Raw genomic sequence first — 26,927 nt, 5'->3', positions numbered from 1 at the left:
ATTTGAAAAAAATTATCACTCATTCATATTTTAAAAATTATTTAGTCTACTTTAAAACAAAATACCGGCTAAGCCACTCAGGACCCCTATTATCAAACATAACTTATTAATTTATTGATTTTTCAAAAAAAACCAATGTTAAAAAATTGTTTGGTAAACACTAAATAATATTTTAAAAAAACCAAAAAATTTCGTTTTTTCTAAAAAGTGCATAAGAACTAAGAAGATACAAAAGGTCTCCCAAAAACACACAATTGTAATAGAATGAATTTAAGGTATGTAACTGTATTTTATTAAAATGTAGGGTTTAAAACTAAAATAACTTTCAACACTCTTCAACTAGAAAAACTCCCGGGATGATCTACTCTCCCCAAGGCCTTTTTAAGTTCCCCAACCTCTTCCATCTTCCTCTCCAAACCCTACTAAAAACCCTCGCCCCACTCTCCCACCGCCGTCTACGGTGGGGCAAACCTCCATACTAATTCCCTACTCCCTAGTCGTACACCCAACACAATGGCGTCAGCCGCGGCGGCTTCTGATGTCACAGATGGACCAGTCCTGACTCTCATTAACAAGCGCATTCGTAACCTAAGGAAAAAACTCAACCGTATCGCTCAGCTTGAGGAATCAGTTTCTCAAGGGAAATCCGTCATCAAAAACAAAGAGCAAGAAGAACTTCTGAAATCAAAACCTGCGATCGTCGCCGCTGTCGACGAGCTCGAGAAGTTTCGTCAGCCTTTATCCGTCGCCATTGATGAAGAGATCAATCTTGCTATCAAGCACCGTCAAGTCAAAGCATCCGAAAACAATGGTAAGGAAGTTGATGGTGATAATATAAGTAAAACCCTAGATAGTGCGGAAAATGTAGCGGCGCCGCAGAGTGATTTGCTTGTTGAGGATCTATTGAGCTTGATTTACTTCGGCAGCATGTTTGATGTGAAATCTCAGAGTGATTTCAGTTCGATTATGCTTACAAAGACGCACGAAAGGAACTGTTGCTTGACATACGATTATGTTACCGATGATGCCGCTGCTGTAATGCTAGGAGAGAGGGATTTGGATTTGATCTCAATGATGGGTTCTCTATTGATTTCGAGACCTAGAGATTCGAGTTTTTCACACCAGAATGCATTACAAAGATGCATTGAACACGCAAAGCTTTGGCTTTCCAAGTCTGAACAACCTATTGATTCGAACTCTGATGTTACTTGTAAGATGAAATCTTATTTTACCTAACTACATTGTTTATGTGAATGAGTTTATATTCATTGACACATGTTCTTTACTCTTTACAGATGCTGCTCTGAGAGAGAAGTTAGCAAAAATCATCGGGTCAGATTTCTTCAGAATAACACCAGCGATGAAAGTAACTGCTGATGTAGCTGCTGAAGCAGCTGGAAATTATGGTTTCCAAGTTCCAGTGCAGGTGGAAAACTCAGTTACTCAACATGATCAACAGGTAAAATCTTTGGGTTTCTTTCTAGTGCTGATTTTTGGTGATTTTGGGCTTAGCATTGTAGTTCCCATGAAGGTCTACTCTTTAATGTGGTGTTGATTTTATAAATGATACAGCATATATGTGAGTTTAAATAGACCAAATCAAAACCAATTGTTATTGAAAGTAGTGGAGAATGTTTTACGCCTATATTATCCTCAATGAGTCTTTCAACTTATATCATCCATTCATCTTATATACTACTGGTGATTACTCTTCAACAGTAAGTATTAAGAAAAATAACACATGGTTAACATCAACACTAAATGCTTATGAACATTCACCAATGGTGTGTATTCTGTATTCTTACAACCTTAAGTTTCTTTGTAGCCTAACTATTAGAAGAATTAGTCCATAATCACACAAACTTTTTTTTTTTTGCAGGAAGATGATGTTACAAATTTCCAAAGAAATGAGAATGGTGAAGAAGAGCAGTCTATTCCAGTCAAAGATTCTCAGAAGGTTGAGGAAACAGCTGAAATATCCGTTGAAACACATCCTAGTGGTGCTGACAACAAGGAACAGTATGTACCTCGCCGGAGCTACCACAACCAAAGAGGTGGTGGTGGTCGGAATGTTGGTAATGGTGGTCGTAGAGGTGGTTATGGAAATGGGCGTGGTGGCCGAAGTGGTGGCAGAGGTGGACCCTACCAGAACGGTGGACGTAACCAGTACAATGAGCAGCCAGGAAATTATTACCCAAGGAACTACAATGGTGGTGGTAGGGGAAGAGGAGGCGGCAGGGGTGGTGGTGGTGGTCATTACTCCAATGGCAGCAACCATCATGCTCCTTCTGGTGCTGAAGTGGCAGAGTCTTGACTGACTTTTCAACCCTTGGGGATGGTTTGTGTAGGTTTGGTTGGTTATTATAGGGGTTTTAGGTTTTTACTAGTTAAATCTTGTTGGGTAAATCCTGAAAAAATGACCTAAAAATCATTCTCTCTACATATCAAACATGGAATCGATTCTCCTGCCTGTTTTCCCAATGATACCCTTCCCTCTTTTTTTTTTTTTTTTTTTTTTTTTTACCACAAATGAATGTTTTTTTTAATTACTACTATTATTTCTTATTGCTATAGGAATGTCAAAAACCCCACCTTGTGGGACCTGCATCCTTGTGGTTTGTTCTTATACAGTTATACCTGAAGGTATGTGGGAAAAATCCCTCACTTTTGTCTGCCACGCCAGTTATTTTCTTATTTTTTTCCCTTACAAAAAAACCAAATAGGAAAGATCTTTTGTTCTATTTTTTTATAAATATATTTCATATAAGTATTATATTCATTTTATAGGGAATTCAAAACCATGAATTTTTGATATATTTTTTTATAATTTTTTGGTAGGTATATAATTTAATAAATATTAAAAAAATAAAAAATAAAAAAACCTAACCACTCAAATTAGAAGACAAAATATGGGGTCTTTATCACTCGCTTCCTTCCTGAACCTCCTTTCCGGTAGAGATGCTGTGTTCCAATGTGTGGGAACACCTCTCGCAGCTCCTTTTTGTAACGTTCCGTCCGGTCTTGGATCATCCACTATATTCATCGTTAACTGCTATGGTGGTGGTGCCACATCAACCATGTGGTCACTGCTATGGTGGTGGTGCCACGTCAACCATGTGGTCTTTCGTGGTATACATAACAATGCACCATGACTACTACCAACCACTAAACTTTAGGATGGTGTTCGTGGTTGGTGGCTGTTGCCACCTAGACCATGAAATGTTTTGTGCTGTGTATAGCAGATTACCTTACAATGTTTTTGGGTTGGGTGGTTTAAACCTGTTCAGTTTTCGAGGGCGGGATGGCCGCACTCTGTCCCGAATATCTTGAATGGATTCCTCAAGTATTATCCTATATTTAACTATTTTATTTATATAAATAAATATTAAATTTAGATTAACCATTATGGAATGTGTATGTGTTGTATCTGAATAATTAGCATAATGTTTAAGACTTTAGACAATAGGGTGGAAGAATATGAAATAAAGTTAAACAAGGGATTTCAGATCAAACGAAGGTGTGAGAGTGGTTGGGGAGTTTGGGGTTAAGGAACCAACGGAATTAGAGATAGTGGCGAAGGAGGTTACTTCATCATGTTTGGTCCTATTGACATCTTTAGGCAAAATGTATAATACTTTTTTCTAGTTTCAAGCTTTTTTTCTTATTATTTTAATCATTTAAATCATTACCAACTAAAATCATTATATACCAGTGATTTCTAGTTAATTATGTTCTAAGTTGCATTTTGTCGTAAGGAAAATTATAACTTTGAATGGAACAAATAACAAGCTAAAGTTTAACGTTGTGAAATCCTCGATCAAATTCTTTCACCGTGAATGCGTATTGGTTTATTATAAAAAATGTTTTTTTTTTTTTTTTTTCTTTCTAATAATCTCATATAAAAACATAGACTAGGGGTACTAACAAAACTTGTAATGTCCCATTTTTACAACAAAATTTTTATTCATAATTGAGATAAAACACCATTTTCATAAAACACAAGTTAAGAAAACTCATTTGTTCAAATTACAAATTATATAAAAATCAGAGCATCATAATAAATGCGGAATACCAATGTTGCTGATGAGTATACACTCACGTCTCCGCCTTCCCGCGATCATCAAAAGTAGCTGAAAAACATTTAATCCACAAGTGTAAGTCAAAGCTTAGTGAGTTTCCCAAAATATTATACGCCACAATATACATACTAGCATATACACATCGACCTTCAGTCGTGGACTGGTCCACCCTTGGGCTTCAACATAAGTTGGCCCGCCTGAGTATCTTGGCCTACCGTACACAAACAACCTCCTCAACTCCTCACAACCAAACAAGGAACAAACAGGAAAGTCTAGATCAATAGCCTGTATGTTATCTTACATGAATACATACAACCCGTATGATATTTACTACAATGATTACCAATCCTAATGATACTCTAACCAGCATATCACTACTCCTTTATATCCTATCATGCAAGGATATACACTGCAACACGTAGTATAATGAGGAAACTCACCTGAATCGAATACCTCATGAAGCACAACAACACTCTCAACTCCTCGCACTGATTTGACCCGCAAACCAAAAAACCTAAATAAAGATCAATCCTCAATCAACAACCAAAATCCTTGAAGTTTGACCCACAGTTAAAATAGTCATAATTCAATAGTCAACGATTAACAAAAGTCAATGATCAACAAGTCAACAACTACCACGTTGTGCCAAGCTCTCGGCCATGTCGTGGCCAAGTCAGGACAAAATGGTTGAATTGCAGCATGCCACCACATCATGGCAAGCTCTTGGCTACGTCTTGGTTTTAGGTCAGAAGCCATTTTTTTCATTAAACACTTAATCCGTTCAGATTAAGGCTCAAAACTTCATATCTATTCTTCTCAATAACTTAATGGATAAAGTTTCCAATTTTATCCATTAGGAAATCACCACAAAGCAAGATCTACAACCCTAAGTCCATTAAGTCCCCCAAAGGTCAAGTCCTTGTGCATGGACTTAAGGTAATTCCAAACATGGCTCTTTTTCTTACTCATCATAAGCATAATGACCATTAGGGTGACATAGCAAGGTTTGGAGTTCCTTAAACTCTAAGAGCATCCATTCATCCAATTTAAGCTCAAACTTGCATCTAGAAGAACAAGGTCAAGGTATGAACTTTATACTTCAAATAACTCAAAAATCTGAATAAGATGATGGATTCAAGCTAGCTCCTTGCTTCCTTGCACCAAAATGGGGTTCCTCTTTCGTCAAGCTTCACCAAAATTCAAACAACATGTGCTCAATCATGGATGGAGGCTAGGGTTTCGTGTTGGAAGGTTGGAGGCTGAAGAGGATTACCTAATCCTTGAGTTTAAGCCTTTAAATATTGAAGAAACTCTGAATTCCATGGGCTTGGGTTGCAACGTTCATTACGTCGTGGCTATTCTCTTGCCACGTCGTTGTCACCAATTAAAACATATTCTTTATTAAGCAACGTCCCACGTCGTGCTACACTTGGGCTAGCAAACCCAAAATCTGATTTAAGCCCAATATCACCCTAAGCCCAAACTCTTAATACTAATCCCAAGAACCTTATTCCTTTTGATCCAAACTCGATCCTTTAAGACCCGAGACAGATCAATTACAACCCGAATCTTCAAGTTAAGATTCTCTCGAAAAAGGATGTTACTGATGGGTTTGAGCCATAAGAACTTTCCTATGTGCACATGCAAACCCTAATTGCTTGGATCTAGGTTTCTCTAATTGAACATGCAATATATCCAAGACATTCATGGCTAGATCTAATGTAAACTACCAATCAAAACATATGAAAACAGATTTAGAATTGTACCTTGAGTTACTTGCTTGAAACCTTCTTCTTCTTTGGAGCTTAGAGTCACAATTGTCACTCCTCTAATGGCTTACAAACACCAACTAGCAAGAAGATGATTTGAGAGAGGTAAGGAAGAGGGAAATCGGCTCTAGGGTTACTCCAATAACAAAGGTGTCGATTTCCACAACCCCAAGGGTCTATTTATACTGTGAGCTCCTAGGGTTTCACCCTAAAACCCTAATTGGATAACTTAGCCTCAAAGCAATCCAATATCCCTCCTAGATAAGCCTTGGATGATTTCTAGGTTATCCACATCCCTAAAATCGCCCAACCCATATCCATAAGGATTCTTAGCTCAAAATACAACTATCACACATTTGACAGTTTATACCCATTTCTTCAATTAATCTCTTTAAGTCACCAAATTAATTCCTAATTAATTTATGACTTATATTAATCAAATTAATATTATTATTCCTTTAACATATTATTCTTATAATACATTAATATAATAATATCTCTTCTCTCTATATAAGTCACCCTGTCAAGTTGCTATGGTGAAGGCAACCCAAAAGGACCATGCACAATCGGGTCAAGTACTTACCAAATATAGTTACAGCCTTAGACACTAATCCAACAGTCTCCCACTTGGATAAGTCTAGTAACTATAAATGCAAATACAATCTGATCAGCAATCGTAGCTCTCAAAGATGCTGTCAACTCTGATCTTATCAATAACCTATCCTTTAGATAAGGGATCGTACAGTCCTCTGTTTTGATATCGTGCAGACAATTTCATGAAACATTGTCATACTTATTGTTCAGCAACTATTTTTCTCGATCTCAGATTTATTTGACATAGAACTTAATTGAACACATCAATTCAGTCCTGACCGGGCCCGACACATAAGTCAAATCAAATCATCGAGCGGCCGTGATATCGTTTTTACCCTCTTAGGATAAAAGTAACAGATAAACCTCGACTTATATGCATCTACTTATCGACTAATCAACTATACACAACAATGCGTTTTATGACATCAATTTACTGATGCGGTTTCGCATTATCAATGTACAACCAATTAGTAAATAATAAACCATGTATCTATGTTTTAAGACCATATGATATTATCGTCTTGCGATCACCTCAAAGTGATTCCACCAAGTGTGGGTTTATTCCAATGCTCAAAACTTGTTCATAAGCACTCATGAACGTTGCAGCAAACCTTTGCAATGTCTAATACCATTTACACAATCTACACACCAATTCATGACAATCTTCATTCATACCTACTTCCAACATATGAACGATTGTGGACCATTCGAATAATTTGATTATTCTTAACAACTTAATTATTCAGGAAGTCAAAACACGCAAAGTGAAACAATAGCTAAACAATTAACATAAGATAGTAACTTTACTTATAAACAATACTCTTTTATTTAATCATCAAATGTCAATTACATTTATCTATTACATGTTTCTAAAACTATCTAATCTAAACTAATATCATCTTTCAACCCAATACTCCTAGCATGCTGCAAGTGCTTAACTCTGCTCAGTCCCTTCGTAAGCTGATCTGCTGGGTTATCTTCTGATGATATCCTCTTAACCACGAGGTGTCCTTCTTCTACTCGATGTCTAATAAAGTGATATTTTCTGTTGATATGCCGAGATCTACCATGATCCCTCGGTTCCTTGGTCAAGGAAACCGCTCCTTCATTATCATAGAAAATTTCCATGGGATCCTTTATAGCAGGCACAACTCCAAGATCGCCAATGAAGTTCTTCAACCATATTGCCTCTTTTGACGCTTCGCTCGCTGCAATGTACACTGATTCGCACGTTGAATCAGCTACAACTTCCTATTTGGAACTTTTCCAAGTTACCGCTCCTCCATTAAGGGTAAATACCCATCCTGACTGCGAACGGTAGTTGTCCCTGTCGGTCTGGAAACTGGCGTCACTATACCCTCGCACCTTTAAGTCATCACTCCCTCCGAGAACTAGAAACCATTCCTTGGTCCTCCGAAGGTACTTAAGGATGTTCTTGACCGCAATCCAATGCGCTCTTCCAGGATTCCCTTGATATCTACTGACCATGCTCAAAGCAAAGGCCACATCAGGCGAGTACAAGTGTAACGCCTGTGTTTCTGGGCCTGTCATTAATATTGATATAACAGTCTAGGTTAACCTTTCTAACCCGTTTTGAAATAATAGAAGTATATTATTTGAGTATTATGTGTTTTGTGCTTAATTGCTTAATTATGTGGTTTGATTAATTAAGAATAAAAATAAGCGTCAAAATTTAAGTGTAAAATAAACTTGATATCTTTGGATAATGTTGTAGTAGTTGAAATGAGGTTTCCGAATATATATAGAACGCCCAAATCTGACTTCGTATGAGGAAGTTATGATTTATCGAAGTTTCGGCTTAGCGGTATGCAGCCTGAAATACTCGATTTGAGATCGAGCGGTTTTTAGCCGAAACAATCTAAACGAGAATCGAAGATCTCGTTGTTGGTATCGAAGCAATGAAAAGTTAGGCGAGAACGGACGTCAAACGAATAAGTTATGAATTTATAACGAAGTTTTTCTGTCCCGGCCTATTAAAAATAAGTAATAAAAATAAAGTCAAAATTAGCCGACGAAGTCTAAACGAAAGTTGTAGAGCGTAGTCTCACCTTCGCGTGGATGTAAAGAACGTCGAAAACGGAGTTCGTATGAAAAAGATATGAATTTTCAAAGTTTATTAAATAATTAATATTTAAATTTAATTATTAAACCCGGTATTATCCGAAGGGGAGTCACCGGGCATATCCGAAGTACGCCCCGCGTACAGCGAAGCATGACGACCTTCGCAATCGAGTTCTTCGGATGACGAACGCAATGACGATTTCGGACGAGTACGCCCCACGTACTCCGAGGCTCCAGCCTCCTATAAATAGGATGTGAGGGTTCCGAGCTTATTTGCTCATTTCTCCTCGTTTTTGTGCCGAAGCTCTGCGCGTAAACCCCCGAAGCCATCCCGACACCCCGGATCTCATATTGCTGTTTATACGTGTGAGTGTGTAGTTACTTTCTTCTAACGCATAATTATGAAGTATTTTATATAAAATACGTGTTATGTGTATATTTTGTTGTTATATGTGTGAATGTATATTCACTTTCTTCTATCTCATAGATCTGATTTATTTTCTATGAAATACGTGTTATGTGCGTGTGCCTCATCTGTTATGTGGAATATGTATTGAATGAAAATGATATACAGGTTTTAAACTATGTATGAGAATATATATTTTTATCTACTAATATGTTGGGTAGAACATGGGTAGATAGTTGGTGTGTAATAAACAGATGAGAGGCCTCGATGTTGTTGTTGTTGATCTAGTTATTCAGCGGAGTATGGATAACGACCACAGACTCTTTCTAGACAGTCCTGTGGAACGCTAGCAGGTTCATAACCTGTAGGTGTTGTGAACGATGTGTTCACCGGTGTACTCTATCCCCCTCATGGTTGCCTTTAGGATATCTATTGTTGAGGAAACCCCTTAGCAGTAATGTCCGTCCCGATGAAAATCCTAGATTAGGTCCCTTGAGATAGATGTTGTTTTAGGGACGTAAAGTGAGGATAACGGGAATGGGTAATCGGGATAGTGATTGGTTGGTGAAATTAAATATAATTATTTTATTGTGGGTTGAAAACCCTATATGCTCACCAGGCTCTCAAGCCTTACCCACTAAGTTTTATTTGTATTACAGGAAGTGGCGCAAGGGCGTAAGATGGATGAATCATCGAGTTGTTTTGTTTACAAGTCTGTATATGTATATATTTGTTGAATGACTTGTAATGTTATCGTTTATGCTTTATGGTCTGTATCGGAACATGACATCCCGAGTTTTGATTATATAATGAAAATGCATCTCTTGATGAAATGCTTTGATAAATATTATTTTATCATGTTTTGTTTTGGGAACAAATTCCGCAACTCTTTTAAATCAAAAGGATTTACTCTGAAATTATTTTAAAAAGCATAAATGAAATCGGTCTTTTCTGGCCGTGATTTTGGGGATGTCACAACAAGTCATAGCATACATGATTGAGCCAACTGCGGAAGCGTAAGGTACTCGGCTCATATCATCTATCTCGGCTTCGGTACTCGGACTTTGAGTCTTACTGAACTTTGTATCGGTAGTTCTCCCTTCTTCGAGTTTTCCAGACTAAAACGTTTTAGTACCTTATCTAAGTAAGTATTCTGACTAAGTCCTATTAGTCTCTTACTTCTTTCTCTCACTATCCTTATTCCCAATATATAGGAAGCCTCTCCGAGGTCCTTCATAGCGAAGCACTTCCCGAGCCAGGACTTTACCTCCTGCAGAGTCGGGATGTCGTTTCCTATGAGCAGTATGTCATCGACATACAAAACGAAAAATCTAACTATGCTCCCACTGGCTTTGGCATATACACATGATTCGTCTTCGCTTCGTACAAATCCAAACTCTTTGACTTTCTCATCAAAGCAAAGATTCCATCTGCGAGATGCTTTCTTAAGTCCATAAATGGACTTCTCAAGCTTGCACACTCTACTGGGATGCTTCGGATCGACAAAACCCTCTGGCTGAGCCATGTAAACATCCTTAGCCAACTTCCCATTAAGGAAAGCGGTTTTGACATCCATTTGCCATATCTCATAATCATGAAATGCGGCAATGGCTAGCATCACCCTAATAGATTTTATCTTAGCAACTGGTGAGAAGGTCTCATCATAGTCAACTCCGGGAGTTTGAGTAAAGCCCTTCGCCACTAATCGTGCCTTATACGTGTGCACATTACCATCCACGTCGGTCTTCTTCTTTAAGATCCATTTGCACCCAACCATCTTACGTCCGGGCACATTGTCAACCAAATTCCAAACTTGGTTGTCATACATGGACTGAATCTCGCTGTCCATTGCCTCTTTCCATTTAGCAGAGTCCAGGCCTGCCATGGCTTCCTTATAGTTGTTAGGTTCATCTAGGTTTACTAGTGTAGTGTCACTAATATACGTGTCCCCTTCGGTAGTAATATGAAAGCCATATAACTGGGGTTGAACTCTAACTCTTTCGGAATGTCTAAGAGGTAAGGATTGGTCAATGGGTTCAACCGAAGTTTCCTCCTCGGGTTGAGCGCTAGCGTTAGAGGTTCCTTCATCGCTCGACTCTTGAATCTCTTCAAGATCGACTTGCCTCCCACCGTCTCCTTGGATTATGAGTTCTCGCTCTCGGAAAACCCCTCTCCTCGCAACGAAGACAACATTGTCACTCGGTCTATAGAAGAGATATCCAAAGGATTTCTGTGGGTAGCCGATGAAAATACATTGCTCACTACGAGGTTCAAGCTTGTCGTGAGTCTCTCGTCTTACGAAAACTTCACAACCCCAAACCTTGATGTGTGCTAATGAGGGAGCTTTCCATGTCCACATCTCGTGAGGTGTTTTGGCAACCTTCTTTGTAGGGACTCGGTTAAGGATATGGGTGGCAGTCTCTAAGGCATACCCCCAAAATGAGATAGGTAGTGAAGCACGACTCATCATAGAACGAACCATGTCTAACAAGGTTCGATTGCGCCTTTCTGCCACACCATTCAACTGCGGTGTCCTAGGTGGTGTCAATTGGGAAACTATTCCGCATTACTTGAGATAGTCGTGGAATTCAAGACTTAGGTACTCTCCTCCTCGATCAGATCGAAGCATCTTGATTTTCCTGCCCAATTGATTCTCCACTTCATTTTTGAATTCTTTGAACTTTTCAAACGTTTCTGACTTGTGCTTGATTAAGTAGATATACCCATATCTACTATAATCATCGGTAAAAGTCACATAGAAGCGGTTCCCATTCTTTGTGGTAGATCTAAAGGCCCCACATACATCAGTATGTATGAGATCCAATAAACCCTCACCCCTCTCACAAGTGCCAGTGAAGGGTGACTTGGTCATCTTTCCAAGCAAACAAGATTCGCACGTGTCATCTTTCCTAAGGTCGAATGACTCCAACACTCCATTCTTTTGGAGTTGGGCTATGCGTTTCTTGTTGACATGTCCAAGACGACAATGCCACAAAGATGCTTTATTCATACTATTGGAAGAATCCATACACAACACATCATTTCCTAGGTTATCTACAGCCATAACAGTTTCATAAATTCCATTACAAGGCATTGCTTCAAAGTATAAAACACCATTTAGATAAGCATATAGAACCATTCATATTATTAAACGAATATCTAAATCCTTGTCTAAACAAACCATGAAATGAAATGATGTTTCTTGCCATATCTGGCGAGTAGCAACAATTATTTAAATCTAAACCTAATCCATTACTAAGCACTAAAGAATACACTCCAATCTTGGTGACAGGCGACGATCTTCTGTTTCCCATGATTAGATTTATTCTTCCTTGCTCCACATCTCTATCTCTTCTTAGTCCCTGCAAATCAGAACAAATGTGGTAACCACATCCTGTATCAAGAACCCAAGAAATAGTATGAGATGAATGATTAGATTTAATTGTGTATATACCTGCAAAAGATGACTTGATCTTTCCATCCTTGATGGCTTGCAGATATTACGGGCAGCTTTTCTTCCAATGCCCTATTTTGTGGCAATGATGGCACTCTGCCTCCTTCGGGTTAGGGTTGGGCTTAGCAGGATCAACCTTGGTCCCACTAGAAGAGGAACCATATTGGGACTTTCCCTTACGGTGGCTCTTTGACGGAGCCTTCCTCTTCTTACCCCTTCCCTGCCCTACAGCCAAAACAGGAGCAGCGGTTGGTGCGGGAGTTGGTGCAACAGACTTATCCTTTAGGTTGCTCTCAGCAGTCCTTAGGAGTCCTTGGAGTTTGCTTAGGGTGACCTCTTCCTTGTTCATGTGGTAGGTCATCCTAAATTGGTTGTAGCATGCAGGCAAGGAGTGAAGAACAATGTCAATTGCCAAATCCTCCCCAAAGTTAACATTTAACTTGCGAAGACGATCAACATATCTTTGCATCTTTTGCAAGTGCACGGTTAACGATTCTCCACTTCCCATCTTGGTGGTGATCATGTTGGTGATGATCTCGTAGTGCTCTTGCCTCGTGCTTTGGTGGTACCTCTCCATCAAGTCTTGATGCATTTCATAGGGATACATGTCCTCATAGGACTTTTGGAATTCTTGGTTCATAGTGGCTATCATGATGTAATGGACTTTCGTTGCATCACGTTCATGTGTCTCAAAGACAGCCATCTCTTCGGGAGTAGCGATTTCCGGGTTGACCTTCTCGAGCTTTTCGTCGAGGACATACTCTTTGTCCTCGTAACGTGCAATGGTGCGAATGTATCTTATCCATTCGCTAAAGTTCGTACCATCGAAGGTCACCTTTTGGCAAAGACTCATTAACGTGAATGAGTTAGCAGCAACGTTGTTTGCGTTCGACATCTACAATTAGAAAGGACAAAGTTTGATTAGAATTGGATCCCTAATTAAAAACCCAAAATGAAAAATTAGGGCTAGGACCCAACAACATTATTTACATATTAGAAAAGGGATGCCGTAATCCAACACGCAAATAATTTGGAGGTAAGTGAATGACGATTCACTAATTCTTCACCTTGAAAACATAACCTTAAGTTTTATTGAGAATTCCTAGATTTTGAGATTCATTGAACTTTTCAATGGTATGTTTAAATCTCGATATGCCCCTCTAGTTTGTGACTGGGATGCCGAGGATCACAAAGCGGGTGTGAATAACCATGCAAATCTACACGGTGCCTTCATTGTTACAATCACCCATTCGATGTGACGGTAAACCACACACGCTCCATCGAACTATGATAAACAATGAATCACCCTTTTTCACCTTTGCTTAGAACCAATTAGTGTGCCGGTAAACCACACACGCTCCACTAACTTCTTAGCAAGGGTGCAAAGTGCAATTTCATGGGATTGCATCAATTCACTTTTCCTAAAGTAGCTAAGATTGGGAATTTTATAAAATAGGTTAGTTACTTTATAGATTCATTATACTTATTAATGAGGGGAGAGAGTTGCCCTATCCTACCCGTTCGGCTAACGACCCTCCACCAGTCAAGCAAGTGGTGGGTGTGAGTGTACACCCATTAAGCGTCATTTTATAGGCAACAACCTTATACCCACCTTATAGACCGGCTTTGTGAATGAGGCCTACTAACGGTAAGACTAGCATTTTAATTTTACTTATATATTTATTAAGCTCTTAATAATATAATAGTACATGGTTGAATTTTAAACTTGTAAAATTCTAAGGGTTGAAATTTAAATTCTTCTAAATTAAACTATTAATCACAAAATTCAAATTTCAAAACTATCGGGATAAATATTGAACTTTTCAAAACAACAGAGACAAAATAACAAATAATTCAAATTAAACAATTAATTTCATAATTATCTATATTTGACCTAATCCAATTTTAGTCATTAGATAATTACCAAATAATCTTAAATAGTCCATATTTATCATATAAATAATTAATATTCACAAGATTTGAAATTATCTATTATTATGTCAAGGATAATCATTAAATTAGGTTAAAATTCATATTTATACTTAATAAAACGATTTAGGTATCAATCCAAGACAAAACACAATAAAATCCTGAATTATCCTCTGTCTGACGTTGGGACTCGCCGAGTCAAGCTTTGGACTCGCCGAGTTGAAGCTAGTCGCCGAGTTCATCAGGCAGAAGACTAAAAATCGAATTTTTCAAGTAACAAGCAATTAACCAATGCATCAATTCAATAGAAATCAATCAAAGCTCTGATACCACTGATGGGTTTGAGCCATAATGTGCACATGCAAACCCTAATTGCTTGGATCTAGGTTTCTCTAATTGAACATGCAATATATCCAAGACTTTCATGGCTAGATCTAATGTAAACTAACAATCAAAACATATGAAAACAGATCTAGAATTGTACCTTGAGTTACTTGCTTGAAACCTTCTTCTTCTTTGGAGCTTAGAGTCACAATTGTCACTCCTCTAATGGCTTACAAACACCAACTAGCAAGAAGATGATTTGAGAGAGGTAAGGAAGAGGGAAATCGGCTCTAGGGTTACTCCAATAACAAAGGTGTCGATTTCCACAACCCCAAGGGTCTATTTATATTGTGAGCTCCTAGGGTTTCACCCTAAAACCCTAATTGGATAACTTAGCCTCAAAGCAATCCAATATCCCTCCTAGATAAGCCTTGGACGATTTCTAGGTTATCCACATACCTAAAATCGTCCAACCCATATCCATAAGGATTCTTAGCTCAAAATACAACTATCACACATTTGACAGTTTATACCCCTTTCTTCAATTAATCTCTTTAAGTCACCAAATTAATTCCTAATTAATTTATGACTTATATTAATCAAATTAATATTATTATTCCCTTAACATATTATTCTTATAATGCATTAATATAATAATATATGTTCTCTATATATAAATCACTCTGTCAAGTTGCTATGGTGAAGGCAACCCAAAAGGACCATGCACAATCGGGTCAAGTACTTACCAAATATAGTTACAGCCTTAGACACTAATCCAACAGTTACAACATTGTAGGATATATTGAAAAAAATCTGTTATAGGAATAGATTTTAAGGATAAAAAATTTGGACTAGGACTTAGAAAGTCCAATGGAATAAATTATTAAGCTTAAAGGTAAGTGTAAGATGAGATAAGATGAGAAAACGCCGATTATGATGAACCGTATGAAAGGGATAAGGAAAATTAACTATAGCGAAGCTAAATGATTTCAGAATGTTTCAAGTTTTGATACTACTTGTTATAAAATATAAAGTGAAAACCTAAAAAAGGGAAAAACTATTATGAATGACACTTTTATTCTAAATTATCGACAATGGATGGAAGGATAATGACGGTGGAAAAATGACAATATGAATCACCTAATGAAGGAATGATTAGACACACTGTAATTGCATCTAAAGATCTTTGTATAATAAAATCACAAGAATCCTAACACAATACTAAATCCATAATTAGGAATTTTTCCTACATAAAATATTGATGATTATCTTCTAAAAACTCTTAAATAAAAGCTGATTTCAAAATTAAAAATAAATAAAACATGTTGAAGGAAAAAAAAACTGCAAAGCAGTAAAGTCTCACAACATGATATGCATCACTTTTAAGATAGCATAGTTTCAACAAAATAATATGCAAAGTAGGTTTTAGAAGCTTTATCAACACTATCAACAAGATACAAACACATGAGTTTTCTTTATTAAAGGTAGCACGATCTTCATATACTTGAATAAACAACCTAAGATGTTCATCTATGGAATCAACATAAAACAAAAAAAATAAATAAATAAATATCACCAACAAAAACTACAATCTATCCAACATTGGAATCTCAAACCTTCCCCAAAAGCGATAAATGAGTGTTGGTATTGTTGAGCACGAAAATATTTATTTTCCTCTCACTTGTGTTTCTTTGTTTTTATGTTGGATATGTATCCCCAACAACATATCTATATATAATGTTAAACTCTTCATTATCTAGAGTATTCATATTTGAACTTGAATGGTAAACCTTTAATCACATTTACCTTTTTTGATTGATTGCTAAGATTTTCCAGGGTCGATTCAACCAGTTTGGGGGATCTAAGCAAAATCAAAATTTTGGGCCCTTTGACATTTAGGTAGTGTTTGTTTTTTGTTTGCAGATCTGCGTGACCTCTTCTGTCTGCGCCGCGCAGACCACGCGCAAACATTAGCCTTCGCAGACTGTTTGTTTTTTTGAAAACTGCAGACCTAAAAATGTTTGCGCGCCCTCTTCTTGGCGCAGATGTGCATCAGAGTCTTCTAACATCTTCGGACATCTTCTAGCCTAAAAAAACATATATATCTTTCTTTCTTTTTTTTTTTTTAAGTTTTTTTAATTTATAATTTTTGTAACTTTATTAATGATAAACAATTTGAAAAAAAAAATTACAAAACTTAAAAAAACGTTCGACGATACAAACATGATATTTTTGACAAATTTATAAATAAAGATTTATTACAATAATAGTCGTTGAAGTTGTTTATATAAATATGAAAAAAAATCATAATATATTTTTATATATTTTTGCCAAATTTTAAAACATTATTTAATAAAGTATTGTCAATTTCTCGAGAAAATATTTATGGTACGTTTTTAATGGATTTAATTGAAAAAACCGAAGTTTATTTCCATCCATTTATGTATAAAATTCTTTGATCACTAATTATAATGTTTAGTTATAACTTTGCAACTAAAGTTGTTGGTTTTTATCAAATATATACGTTACTTTATACCATTTTTATTTTTATTTTTTATACAATAATATATAAAAGTTGATCTAGATTCGTTAATTATTTATAACAAAGTCATAAAAATATTAAAAGATCACTTTGAAGTTTTAAAAAATCAATTTATTTAGATTTCAGTTTATTTTAGTAGCCCACAAATGTTAAAAAAAACAAACAGTCTTCTTTTTTCAGACTGCAGATGTTTGGTCCATCTCTTCTACTGCAGAGGTCTACAGATGTGGTCCGCAGACTGCAGACATTTTGTCTCAGAAAAAACAAACATCACCTTACTATACTTAATGTTATAAACCCTTATCTTTATCTGAACTTGGGATCCTGATTCGTATTTCCTAACACATGATTATTGATTAAAGGAAATATATGCTGCTTACCTGCTTGACATAATGAGTCAAATGGAAAACTCAAATCTAAAAATTCAAATTCGTCCCAAACACTTGAGCTGCCCCTGGATGACAAACATGAAAAAGTTGTAAGTCAACGAAACATTTAGAAATCTATGAACAAATTCTCTAATTTCAAACCGGTGTTTTCTAATCTAATCTCAAATTCATCATCTTTTCTTTCTATATTATGATCTTCAACTCAAGTGAAATACTATTTGTATCTATATTCATATATGTATATAGATAAACATATTACAGAGATCTCGAAAATAATGTATTTTTCTCAGTTTCAACTTTTTGAATGGTGATATCTGGAAAAAAATATAAGAAATATGCATATGTACAATTTTTATTAGTTTCAACAATTTGAATCATTGAATGGTGATACCATGGCCGACCTTACCCTGCTTGATACAACAATCATCTATATATTCTATACTAGTTTATAACCCGCGTATAAAATTAATTAAACTTTCATATTAAAAATTAAAATTTCTAATCAATTATTTTAAATAAATTATTACTTAAGAGATATTTTTTTAGTTATATAAAATTATAATCGTTGATTTAAATAAATACATGATGTTATATCACATTATAATCTGTATTAATTTTATTTTATTTTTATTAATTTAATATAATTAGAGTGAAAAAGTTAAAATTTTAAAATTTAAAATGGAGAATCAATTATTAATTTAATGTAATTAGAGTGAAAAATTTAAAATTTAAAATTGATAATTAATATGTTGACAAGTGACATGATATGTGACATATAATATTAATGAGGAGTTCTAATAGTATGACACTTGTCAATAGGAGAATAAACTTATTCTTTTATTAGAATATGGATTATACTTTTAAAGACAATGTATTTGAAACATAAAACTAAAAAGATAAAATATTTGTGTTCTTACAATCATCAAATCTCAATCGAGAATCAGAGAATCTGAGAACGGACTGAGAAGGAAGAATAGAGAAGGCTATTGTTGTTAGCTGCGTTTTAGACTTTCACTGATTCAGTCTTTCAGTTTTCAATAAAGAATCGAGATTGGAGGGACAGGAGGAGATCAGTAGAATCCGAGAAGGAAGAACTGAAGAACATTAGAACAAATGCTTTTTGTGGAAAGCTGGAAATCAAATCGTCACTAGTCGCTACTCGCTTGTGCCTCGTGGAATTGTTGAGTTGTACTAGAATTACTAGAATGGGGACCCCTAAGCTCTTGCTTTGTGTCGCACAAGGTAATGCCAACCCTGGGATTATTGCACGTTTGAGTTCTAAAAAAAATATACTAAAATGGTACATTAAAAAAAAAAAAAAAAAAAAAAAACTTCGGAAGAATCCGATGTCCTAGGTCCCAAAACATTATAGTAAATATTCTAATAGTAGAATGTTACAAAGAATCTTATGCCCTCGGTCCCCCAAGGGGAATCAGATTTCAGGAATGGAGAACGGTTAATGTCATAAAAAGTAACACACTATTTGTTTTTATTTTTACAAAATACAATTGTTCTAAAAAAGATCATAAATGGGTAATGAACTATTTATTTTTGTTCATAAAATATCATTGAAATTATGATATTTTGTGATCATAAAATCCCGTTGCTTATGATAGTTTTTTTAGTTGATATCTACGATGAGCAACTTAAAACACCTTTCAATTTATTAGCTTCTTTCTTAGTTATTTACATCTTTTTGTGTTAAAAACTTTATAAAATATATTATTACATTGTCATAACCAAATTATTTGTATATTGTTAATTTGAATCAGATGTTATTTTAATAAAATGATATTTGTTAAATAAAAAAGTTATATTTAGAACATAATGTTATATGTCTATGATTAATTAATGTCAATATAATATATAACATAATAATTATCACATTTACTTATTTATAATATTTCTATTTATATATTATAAATATATCATAAATGGGTAACAAACTATTTGTTTTTGTTCATAAAATATCATTGAAATAATGATATTTTGTGACCATAAAATCCAGTTGCTTATGATAGTTTTTTTAGTTGATATCTACCATGAGCAACCCAAAACCTAAAAAGAGGCAAACGTAGCGACTAAATCAACGTGAGCAGTAAGACATAAAGATAAATAAAGGAGTCTCCAAATCCGAGAATCTACAAAAGAGATAGAGACACATAATGAGGAGCAAGTAAAATATGAATAGTAAAACAAAAGCGAAATGCGACGTAGTTTGATTGATTACCTTAATTAATGATGAATCATGGACTTGTACACGTGAAATTAACAACCAGAATCTTATTCTAGTCCATAAAAATAAGTTATCACATTAAGCACTTACCTTGAATAGATGCACACGAACAAATGGAGTACAACTAAAAAAAGATCATACAACCTTTATGCTTCCAAGTACTTCTCACTAGTTTAAAAACCAACGGTTCAAATTCATTAGCAACTACAAATAGAAAAAAGAATCCTATACCATGTTATGATCTAAAACAGATCTCCCACTCCTGAATTCAGTTTCCAATCTGTATATATATACACACACATACATATATATGTTTAGAAGAACTCAAATTATACTCAAGAAACAAGAACCATGGGAGCTCAGATTTCCACAAAACAAAGATCAGACGATGGAAAAGTAATTTCGGTTCATTCTTTAGATAACTGGAACACACAATTTCAAAGCTCTAGAACATCCAACAAACTGGTAAGAAACCTTAGTATGATTTTCTGACTATGGTTGATTATATGATATTTTGAGAAGATGATTCAAATTCTACATACCATGGGAACTTGTAGATGGTGATTGATTTCTCAGCAGCCTGGTGTGGTCCTTGTAAGTTTATCGAACCTGCTGTTCATGATTTAGCAGTTGAGTTTTCAGACGTGGAGTTTATCAAGATCGATGTCGATGAGTTACCTGTAAGTTGTTCAATTCCTGATGATTATGATTGTTGAAATTAGGATTAGGGTTTTTGAATTTTTGAAGGATTTTGGAATGAACAGGATGTCGCTAAGGATTTTGAAGTACAGGCGATGCCTACGTTTGTATTGGTGAAGAAAGGGAAAGAACGTGAAAGGATTGTTGGGGTTAAGAAAGATGAACTTCAGAGGATGATTGAGAAACACAGGTTTTGAAATCGATACATGTGTTCAATGTTAATGATATACAACAAATCACGATTGCGCTATTTTAATGTTTGAATAAAGTTTTTAAGTACTTCCATTCTTGAGTCGTGATTTCTCTAGACAACATATATTGTGTGACTATTAATAAAAGTATTTGAGTGTTGATTAATATGTGTATAAGATGATTTTTTGGTAATAAGAAACTTATTGTTACTGTTGTTGTGTATGGAATATGTGTATGAATTATCGAGAAGACATAAATCAAGTATGATTACACCTTCTAGAATGAATTTTTTTATCAACTAAAAGCACTTGGTTTACCTAACTTTATAATTGAAGATCTAAAGGTATAATAAAATCGGGATTAATACTAATACTATATGAAAAAGCCAACTTTATATAACAAGCTAGTTGATAAAGTAACAGAACTAATACAATTATAAAATTGACATAAAGATGTAAAGGAAATGAACATGTTATGGTATATATGGAAAATTCATGGAAAAACCCTTATAACTTATTGATAAAACATCTCAAATAACTTTTTAAAAGCTACTTAAGTCATTTCAAATAGCTTTCTAAAAAGCTAATTTATAAACTTATGGTATCAAGCATCAACAAACACTACATTACAATAAATTAAAAAAATTAGATAGTTTATCAGCATTAACCACAAATCCAATCTAACTCAACATTCAACCATAGTCCATATATCATCTCATTGTAACATTTTCCAATTGAAAAAAAAAATCAAATATATTACTAAAATGGAACAAAAGAACCTAATGCGTAAACCTCTTGGAACAATTTGAGAATACAATATAAAACTTTATTAGATACACAAACAACCAATAAAGTGAAAATCCTGTGACAAAAATACCCAAAAATGATCTAAAAAGAAATCCATAAAGGGATTTTATAACTTGTGTTATTAATCTTCATAATAAATGCATTTCACATTTACTTATGGTAAAAAATTTTGTAATTAATACTCATAGTAATAGAAATAGAAACAGAAGAAAAACATTGTTTTTTATTTCCATCAAGTCAATAAAACCGTTATATACAACATGAGGCCAAGATTTCCATATTTTGCATAAAGAAGAACAATCAATAATGGTTTTAGTAGGCAATAAAAAACTAGTTAAACAAAGAACAGGGATAACTTGGAACACAAAATGTGTTGAATCCCCCCAAACTTAGAAATTCAATATACAGATAATAGAGATTATTAAGTTAGCTTAAGATCAAATAAGACTTGAAAGTATTTCTACTATGCACAATTATCTCTCTGATAATACCAACAAAGTTACCCATTTATGTACATTTGATAGTGCTTCCATTGTCAACGGTTAGAGGTAAGGTACTCACAGTTTTCAGATCAGATATTAGTCATCAACTCTGCTTCCTCCGCCACCACCCAACACCCTTTTCAGATCTGATTTCTGGTCTCCGGTGAGCCTTGAAGGGAATTTGATATCGATCTTGATCCTCAGGTTCCCTTTCTTACCAGGTTCTTTAGAAATTGGCATTCCTTCGTTCTGAATCACTTCCTCGTGGCCTGGTTTGATCACTTCGGTCAACGGAATCATGAGCTGTCTGCCGTCCAACGTCACCACCTTGATTGTTCTTCCGGTGAGAGCTTCCAAGAGTGTGATTCGTTTGGTGAAGACGAGATCGTTTCCATCTCGTTTGAAAACGTCATGAGGCTTCTCGTCTACAACGAAGATAAGATCTCCGGGAGCAGCTCCGGGTTCTTGGTTGCCCTTTTCCGGGAATGTGATCTTCGTTCCTTTTTTCCAGCCTGGTTTGATGTGTATCGGCAATATCTCTTCGAGAGTCCCTGGTTTGCTGCAATTGCAACTCCAATACTAATGTTTTAGAAATAAGAGATCTAATTCCGTTTCTGAAAACAGAAGAATTCAGCAATGCAGATGCAGTAGCAAAAACACAATTTCAAGGGATTAGTTGAGAAAAATGTTCATCAATGGAATCCTAAACTTAAATTTGATGCGAGAGGTGAAAAAGTATGTTGGATTAAAAGGCCATACCCGGAATCATCAAGAACAATTCTCGAAATCTGCATTTTACGTTTGGAACCTTTATAAAGCTCCTCCAAACTACAACTAAGTTTATTCTCCACCGTCTCCGCTTTCCTCACACTCTTTTGATTAGAATTCTTCAACACTCCAGCTGGATTCCCCTTCTTCTTCCCACCGCCGCCGCCGCCAGCATCAGATCCGTAGAAAAATTCAGCGAAAATCTCATCTGCATCACGCGGATCAAACCTAAATCTCGAGGTGGGTTTGGTTGTGCCTCTATAAGTAGGAGACGATTCATCAAATTGGCCCGATTTGAGACCTTCCTCCCCGTATGAATCATAGATCTGACGCTTTTTGGGGTCGCTGAGGACATAATACGCCTCAGATATCTGCTTAAACTTGGATTCAGCGACTTTATCATCAGTGGAAGCAATGTTCTTGTCAGGATGCCATTTCATGGCCAATTTCTTGTACGCTTTCTTCAAATCTTCATCGCTAACTGTGCGATTGACTTTGAGTATGTTGTAGTAATCGACACCCATGATTTAATTTTGATTTCCCCCAAAAATTCTCGAACAAAATGAAGAATTTGGGTATGTATGTATATGTATATATGAATATGAACGGTGATATCTATATGATATGTGGATCACAATGTATAGGTGGCAACGATTAGACGGACAAATCACGGCGTGTCGGCCGGTCGTTAAATAATTAACGTGTTCTTGACAGTGAGGGTGGGCTATGTTAGAGTTACATGTACGCCTCAATTTCTACGATTTTACTAAATTTTATTCTGTTAAATAAATACAGCACTTTTTTTTTAGTTTAATAACAAAAGTTTTCTAAAATTAATTTTATGACAAGATCACTAGTGCGATGGGATTATATATATATATATATATATATATATATATATATATATATATATATATATATATATATATATATATATATATATATATTTTGAAACGAGATGTGAATTTGGGTCAATTTCATTTTCAAATGTTTCATATCAATTTATTATATATATATTTAACAGATTAAGTATTGTTTTTAAAGTTATTAGTAGGAAGTGATCTAATGATTTTCAATAAAGTAAGTTAGGATGTCATAACGTTATATATTTTTCGGCTGAAATTTTAGTGAAATTTTAGTGATGTAATGTAATGATTTTCAACTGCTTTTTAATTTATAAGCTAGTTTATGAGTTATCTTAAGATAATTTATAAACCATGATAAACTATTTTTATAATTATCAAAAATAAATTACAGTAAGTTAATTCATAACTAGTTTATTAGCATAAGAATCTTAATGTTACTTAGCAGAAATAAATATCAAAGAATTTACTTATTTTCAAATAAACTAGAAACTGTCCATTCCATATTGTCCATAAAATACTTTTTATAACATAACGTCATAACCAAAAAATGTGGCTTTTTTGGGCTAAATTTTTTAAAGAGAGTATCTAAAATCCCTGTTTAATTGGCTTAAATTGCTCAAAGTTTCTCATCTCATTTACGTTTCCGTTTTCGTGGTATTCTATAATTTACTTTTTTGTCACTAAAAGCGACCAAAATAAGAAAAGTTATTAAACAGAATGAGTGCCTTGTAGTTTCATTGTTATGTGGTTATCACGAAAGCGTAAATAATTAAGTTCAGATAAAAACTTTACCTAAAATGAAAAATGATTTCTATTTTGAAACAGCGGAAGATAGATATTGATGAATTTATTTGAAACACAATAACTTTATTTTCAAAAAATTAAGACACATTTAGTCGAATTTAATGTTAATGGTTTTATTTTGAAATAATGGAAGATAGAAATTGATGTGTATTTATTAACTCAGTTGTTGAACTATTAAATAATTGATCAAGAGATGTGATCCGATCTTAAGAAAATCTTTGCAAGTCAATTCGTAGTCTAATTTAATATCAATGGTGATGCACGAATTTTCAAATAGTTCTTCTTTTTACACACAAACACACGCATACAAAAAAAAAAAAAAAAAAAAAACCGATTTTGGTTCTTTGTTTTATTGGCTTCAACGGTTTTAGGAATCAGGATCATGCCTCTAGTTTGAAAGGTAAATTTTGCGAAGTACAATCAGAAAACAAAATCAAATATTTCTCATTAAAGATCAATCAAATTTAGTTTGGTGTTTCTTAATTCGAGAAAAGCATTACACGTGATAGTTAGAGTGTGAACTTCTCGCATCAATCACACTTAAATATCGTATAATTGTTTTTTCATTAACAAGACATTCTAAATTTAAGAGAAATAAGATCATTACTTTTTGTAATCAAATAAATATTACAACCAAATTCACATCTCCAAAAGGCTAAGGGGGAAAACCGAGAAATTTCAAATTTGTTTATCTGCTCCTAAAGAAGGAAAAAAAGGAAAACATCTACACAAATAATACCAGTTATTAAAATAAAATAGATTTAAAAGAAAAAAAAAAGTGAGAACTCTAATGAGATGAGGGCCTTCAAGATTCTATATTAAAAATAAAATAAAATGGGGCCAACTATGAATCATGAATATCTAACACATGCTGGAGGGTCCGACTTATGATTGTGATTTTAACGGTATCTCTAAGCAACACGTTGCCAATTAGTTCGATAGTAGTTAGGTAGGCCTACATGACCGGAAACTACAAGAAAAGACACTTCATGGCCAACCAGGTTGTTTTTTCGCTGTTGTTTCCAAGTGAATTATTTGTCGTCTATGTGCTGATGTATTATAAATATTACATAGGAATATAGGATAGTAAACATATGGATAATTCCATTTATTTAATGACTATATACGATCGATGACAAAAAAAAAAAAAAAAAAAAAAAGATTGATCCATTTATTTAATGACTATATACGATCGATGACAAAAAAAAAAAAAAAAAAAAAAAAAAAGATTGATGTTTGTAAATATACATATATGAGGCCTAATAAAAGTTTAGGGGATCGGTCAGACTTTTTGCTTGATAACAACTATAGAAACACTTTGAAGAGCCAAATGAAATGTTTTCTTGTTATTATCATATTTAAGAGCTACATACAACTATAAAGGCAAGTCCATAACAATGGTCGTTTTCACATTTCTAATACATTGGATACAAAAATATTAAGTGTTTGTGCAATTAATAAACGAAATTAAAAGAGGCTAGCAAATGACAAATTACAAATTACAAGTAAAGAAGGATTTTGTAACCAAACAACCCTGTTCATATTGTAATTTTTACGTTTATGACAAAATTCAAAAGAACAAAAGTGATAGAATATCATCAAAAATAGTTGTATTAATTCTTATGTTTAACAGTTCCGAAAAGAGTATTATTATGAAACTTTCACATCACCTAAAAGCCTACAGTAATAATAACCACATTGAAACACTCTTTTTGTGTCACATTCAAGTTGGAATTATTTGCCCAAGGTGGTAGAGTTGTATGTATAGTTCCGTTATCTTAGTTAGAGTAGTGGCAGTTATTTTTGTTAACATGATAAAGTATTCTAAGCCCGTTTTGCTTTGTTCCCTAGCTTCTCGGCAGTGGTTATAAAGTTGCAATTCTAAAAAAATATAAATAAATAAATAGATAAATAGAGATTTTCTAACATGTGCTTAGGCAGATATAAAAAACATTAATTATAACAAATATTACTATAATTAAATATAAAATACATTAATTATAAAGATTATACCATAATTAAATGTGAGATATATTAATAATTTCCATAATAAATACATTTCATATTTAATTATGGTAATATTTTTGATAATTAATGTTTCTTATATGTGCCTTAAGGCACATATTAGAAAATCCCAAATAAATAAATCTAAGCCCTTTTTGGTGAACAATGTCAAGTCGATGAACAATGCCGAGTCAAGGGATAATATCGAAGGCTCAATCAGCCTTGCAAATTGTTGATATTTTCATGAAGGCCCAATTAACGTCTCATTAACGCTTTTTGTATTATAGTACTCTCAATGTTTATTGTTGTCGCATTGTGAGTTTGATGGATAATATTAGCATAATAAAATATTTTGGATTGATTTTATGTTGGTTAACTATAGATAGTTTTTCTATTTATAGTTTTCTTTACATTTCTTTTAACTTACACTTTTATACTTAATAATGAAATTCTAGTTGTTTTCTCTGTAACTTGTTATTTGTTTATAATTTTTCTATTGTCA

General features: G+C 34.4%; 3 protein-coding genes across 3 annotated transcripts; 2 read left to right on the top strand and 1 right to left on the bottom strand.

The window, feature by feature from the left end:
- Window positions 1-363: 363 nt before the first annotated feature.
- Window positions 364-2,481, top strand: LOC111909776 (uncharacterized). Its single transcript, XM_023905552.3, has 3 exons — window positions 364-1,210; window positions 1,296-1,459; window positions 1,880-2,481. The coding sequence occupies exons 1-3, from the start codon at window positions 514-516 to the stop codon at window positions 2,312-2,314; spliced, it is 1,296 nt and encodes a 431-aa protein (XP_023761320.1). The 5' UTR covers window positions 364-513; the 3' UTR covers window positions 2,315-2,481.
- A 17,621-nt stretch (window positions 2,482-20,102) lies between these two features.
- Window positions 20,103-20,917, top strand: LOC111909775 (thioredoxin H2). The gene is made up of 3 exons (XM_023905551.3): window positions 20,103-20,269; window positions 20,362-20,484; window positions 20,569-20,917. The coding sequence occupies exons 1-3, from the start codon at window positions 20,156-20,158 to the stop codon at window positions 20,698-20,700; spliced, it is 369 nt and encodes a 122-aa protein (XP_023761319.1). The 5' UTR covers window positions 20,103-20,155; the 3' UTR covers window positions 20,701-20,917.
- A 789-nt stretch (window positions 20,918-21,706) lies between these two features.
- LOC111909774 (uncharacterized) lies at window positions 21,707-23,385 on the bottom strand. The gene is made up of 2 exons (XM_023905550.3): window positions 22,743-23,385; window positions 21,707-22,542 (listed from the first exon to the last, which is right to left on the bottom strand). The coding sequence occupies exons 1-2, from the start codon at window positions 23,273-23,275 to the stop codon at window positions 22,080-22,082; spliced, it is 996 nt and encodes a 331-aa protein (XP_023761318.1). The 5' UTR covers window positions 23,276-23,385; the 3' UTR covers window positions 21,707-22,079.
- Window positions 23,386-26,927: the final 3,542 nt, after the last annotated feature.

Source organism: Lactuca sativa, chromosome 4, assembly GCF_002870075.4.
Source record: "Lactuca sativa cultivar Salinas chromosome 4, Lsat_Salinas_v11, whole genome shotgun sequence".
Taxonomy (NCBI): Eukaryota; Viridiplantae; Streptophyta; class Magnoliopsida; order Asterales; family Asteraceae; genus Lactuca; species Lactuca sativa.
This window is presented reverse-complemented; position numbering and strand designations above follow the sequence as displayed.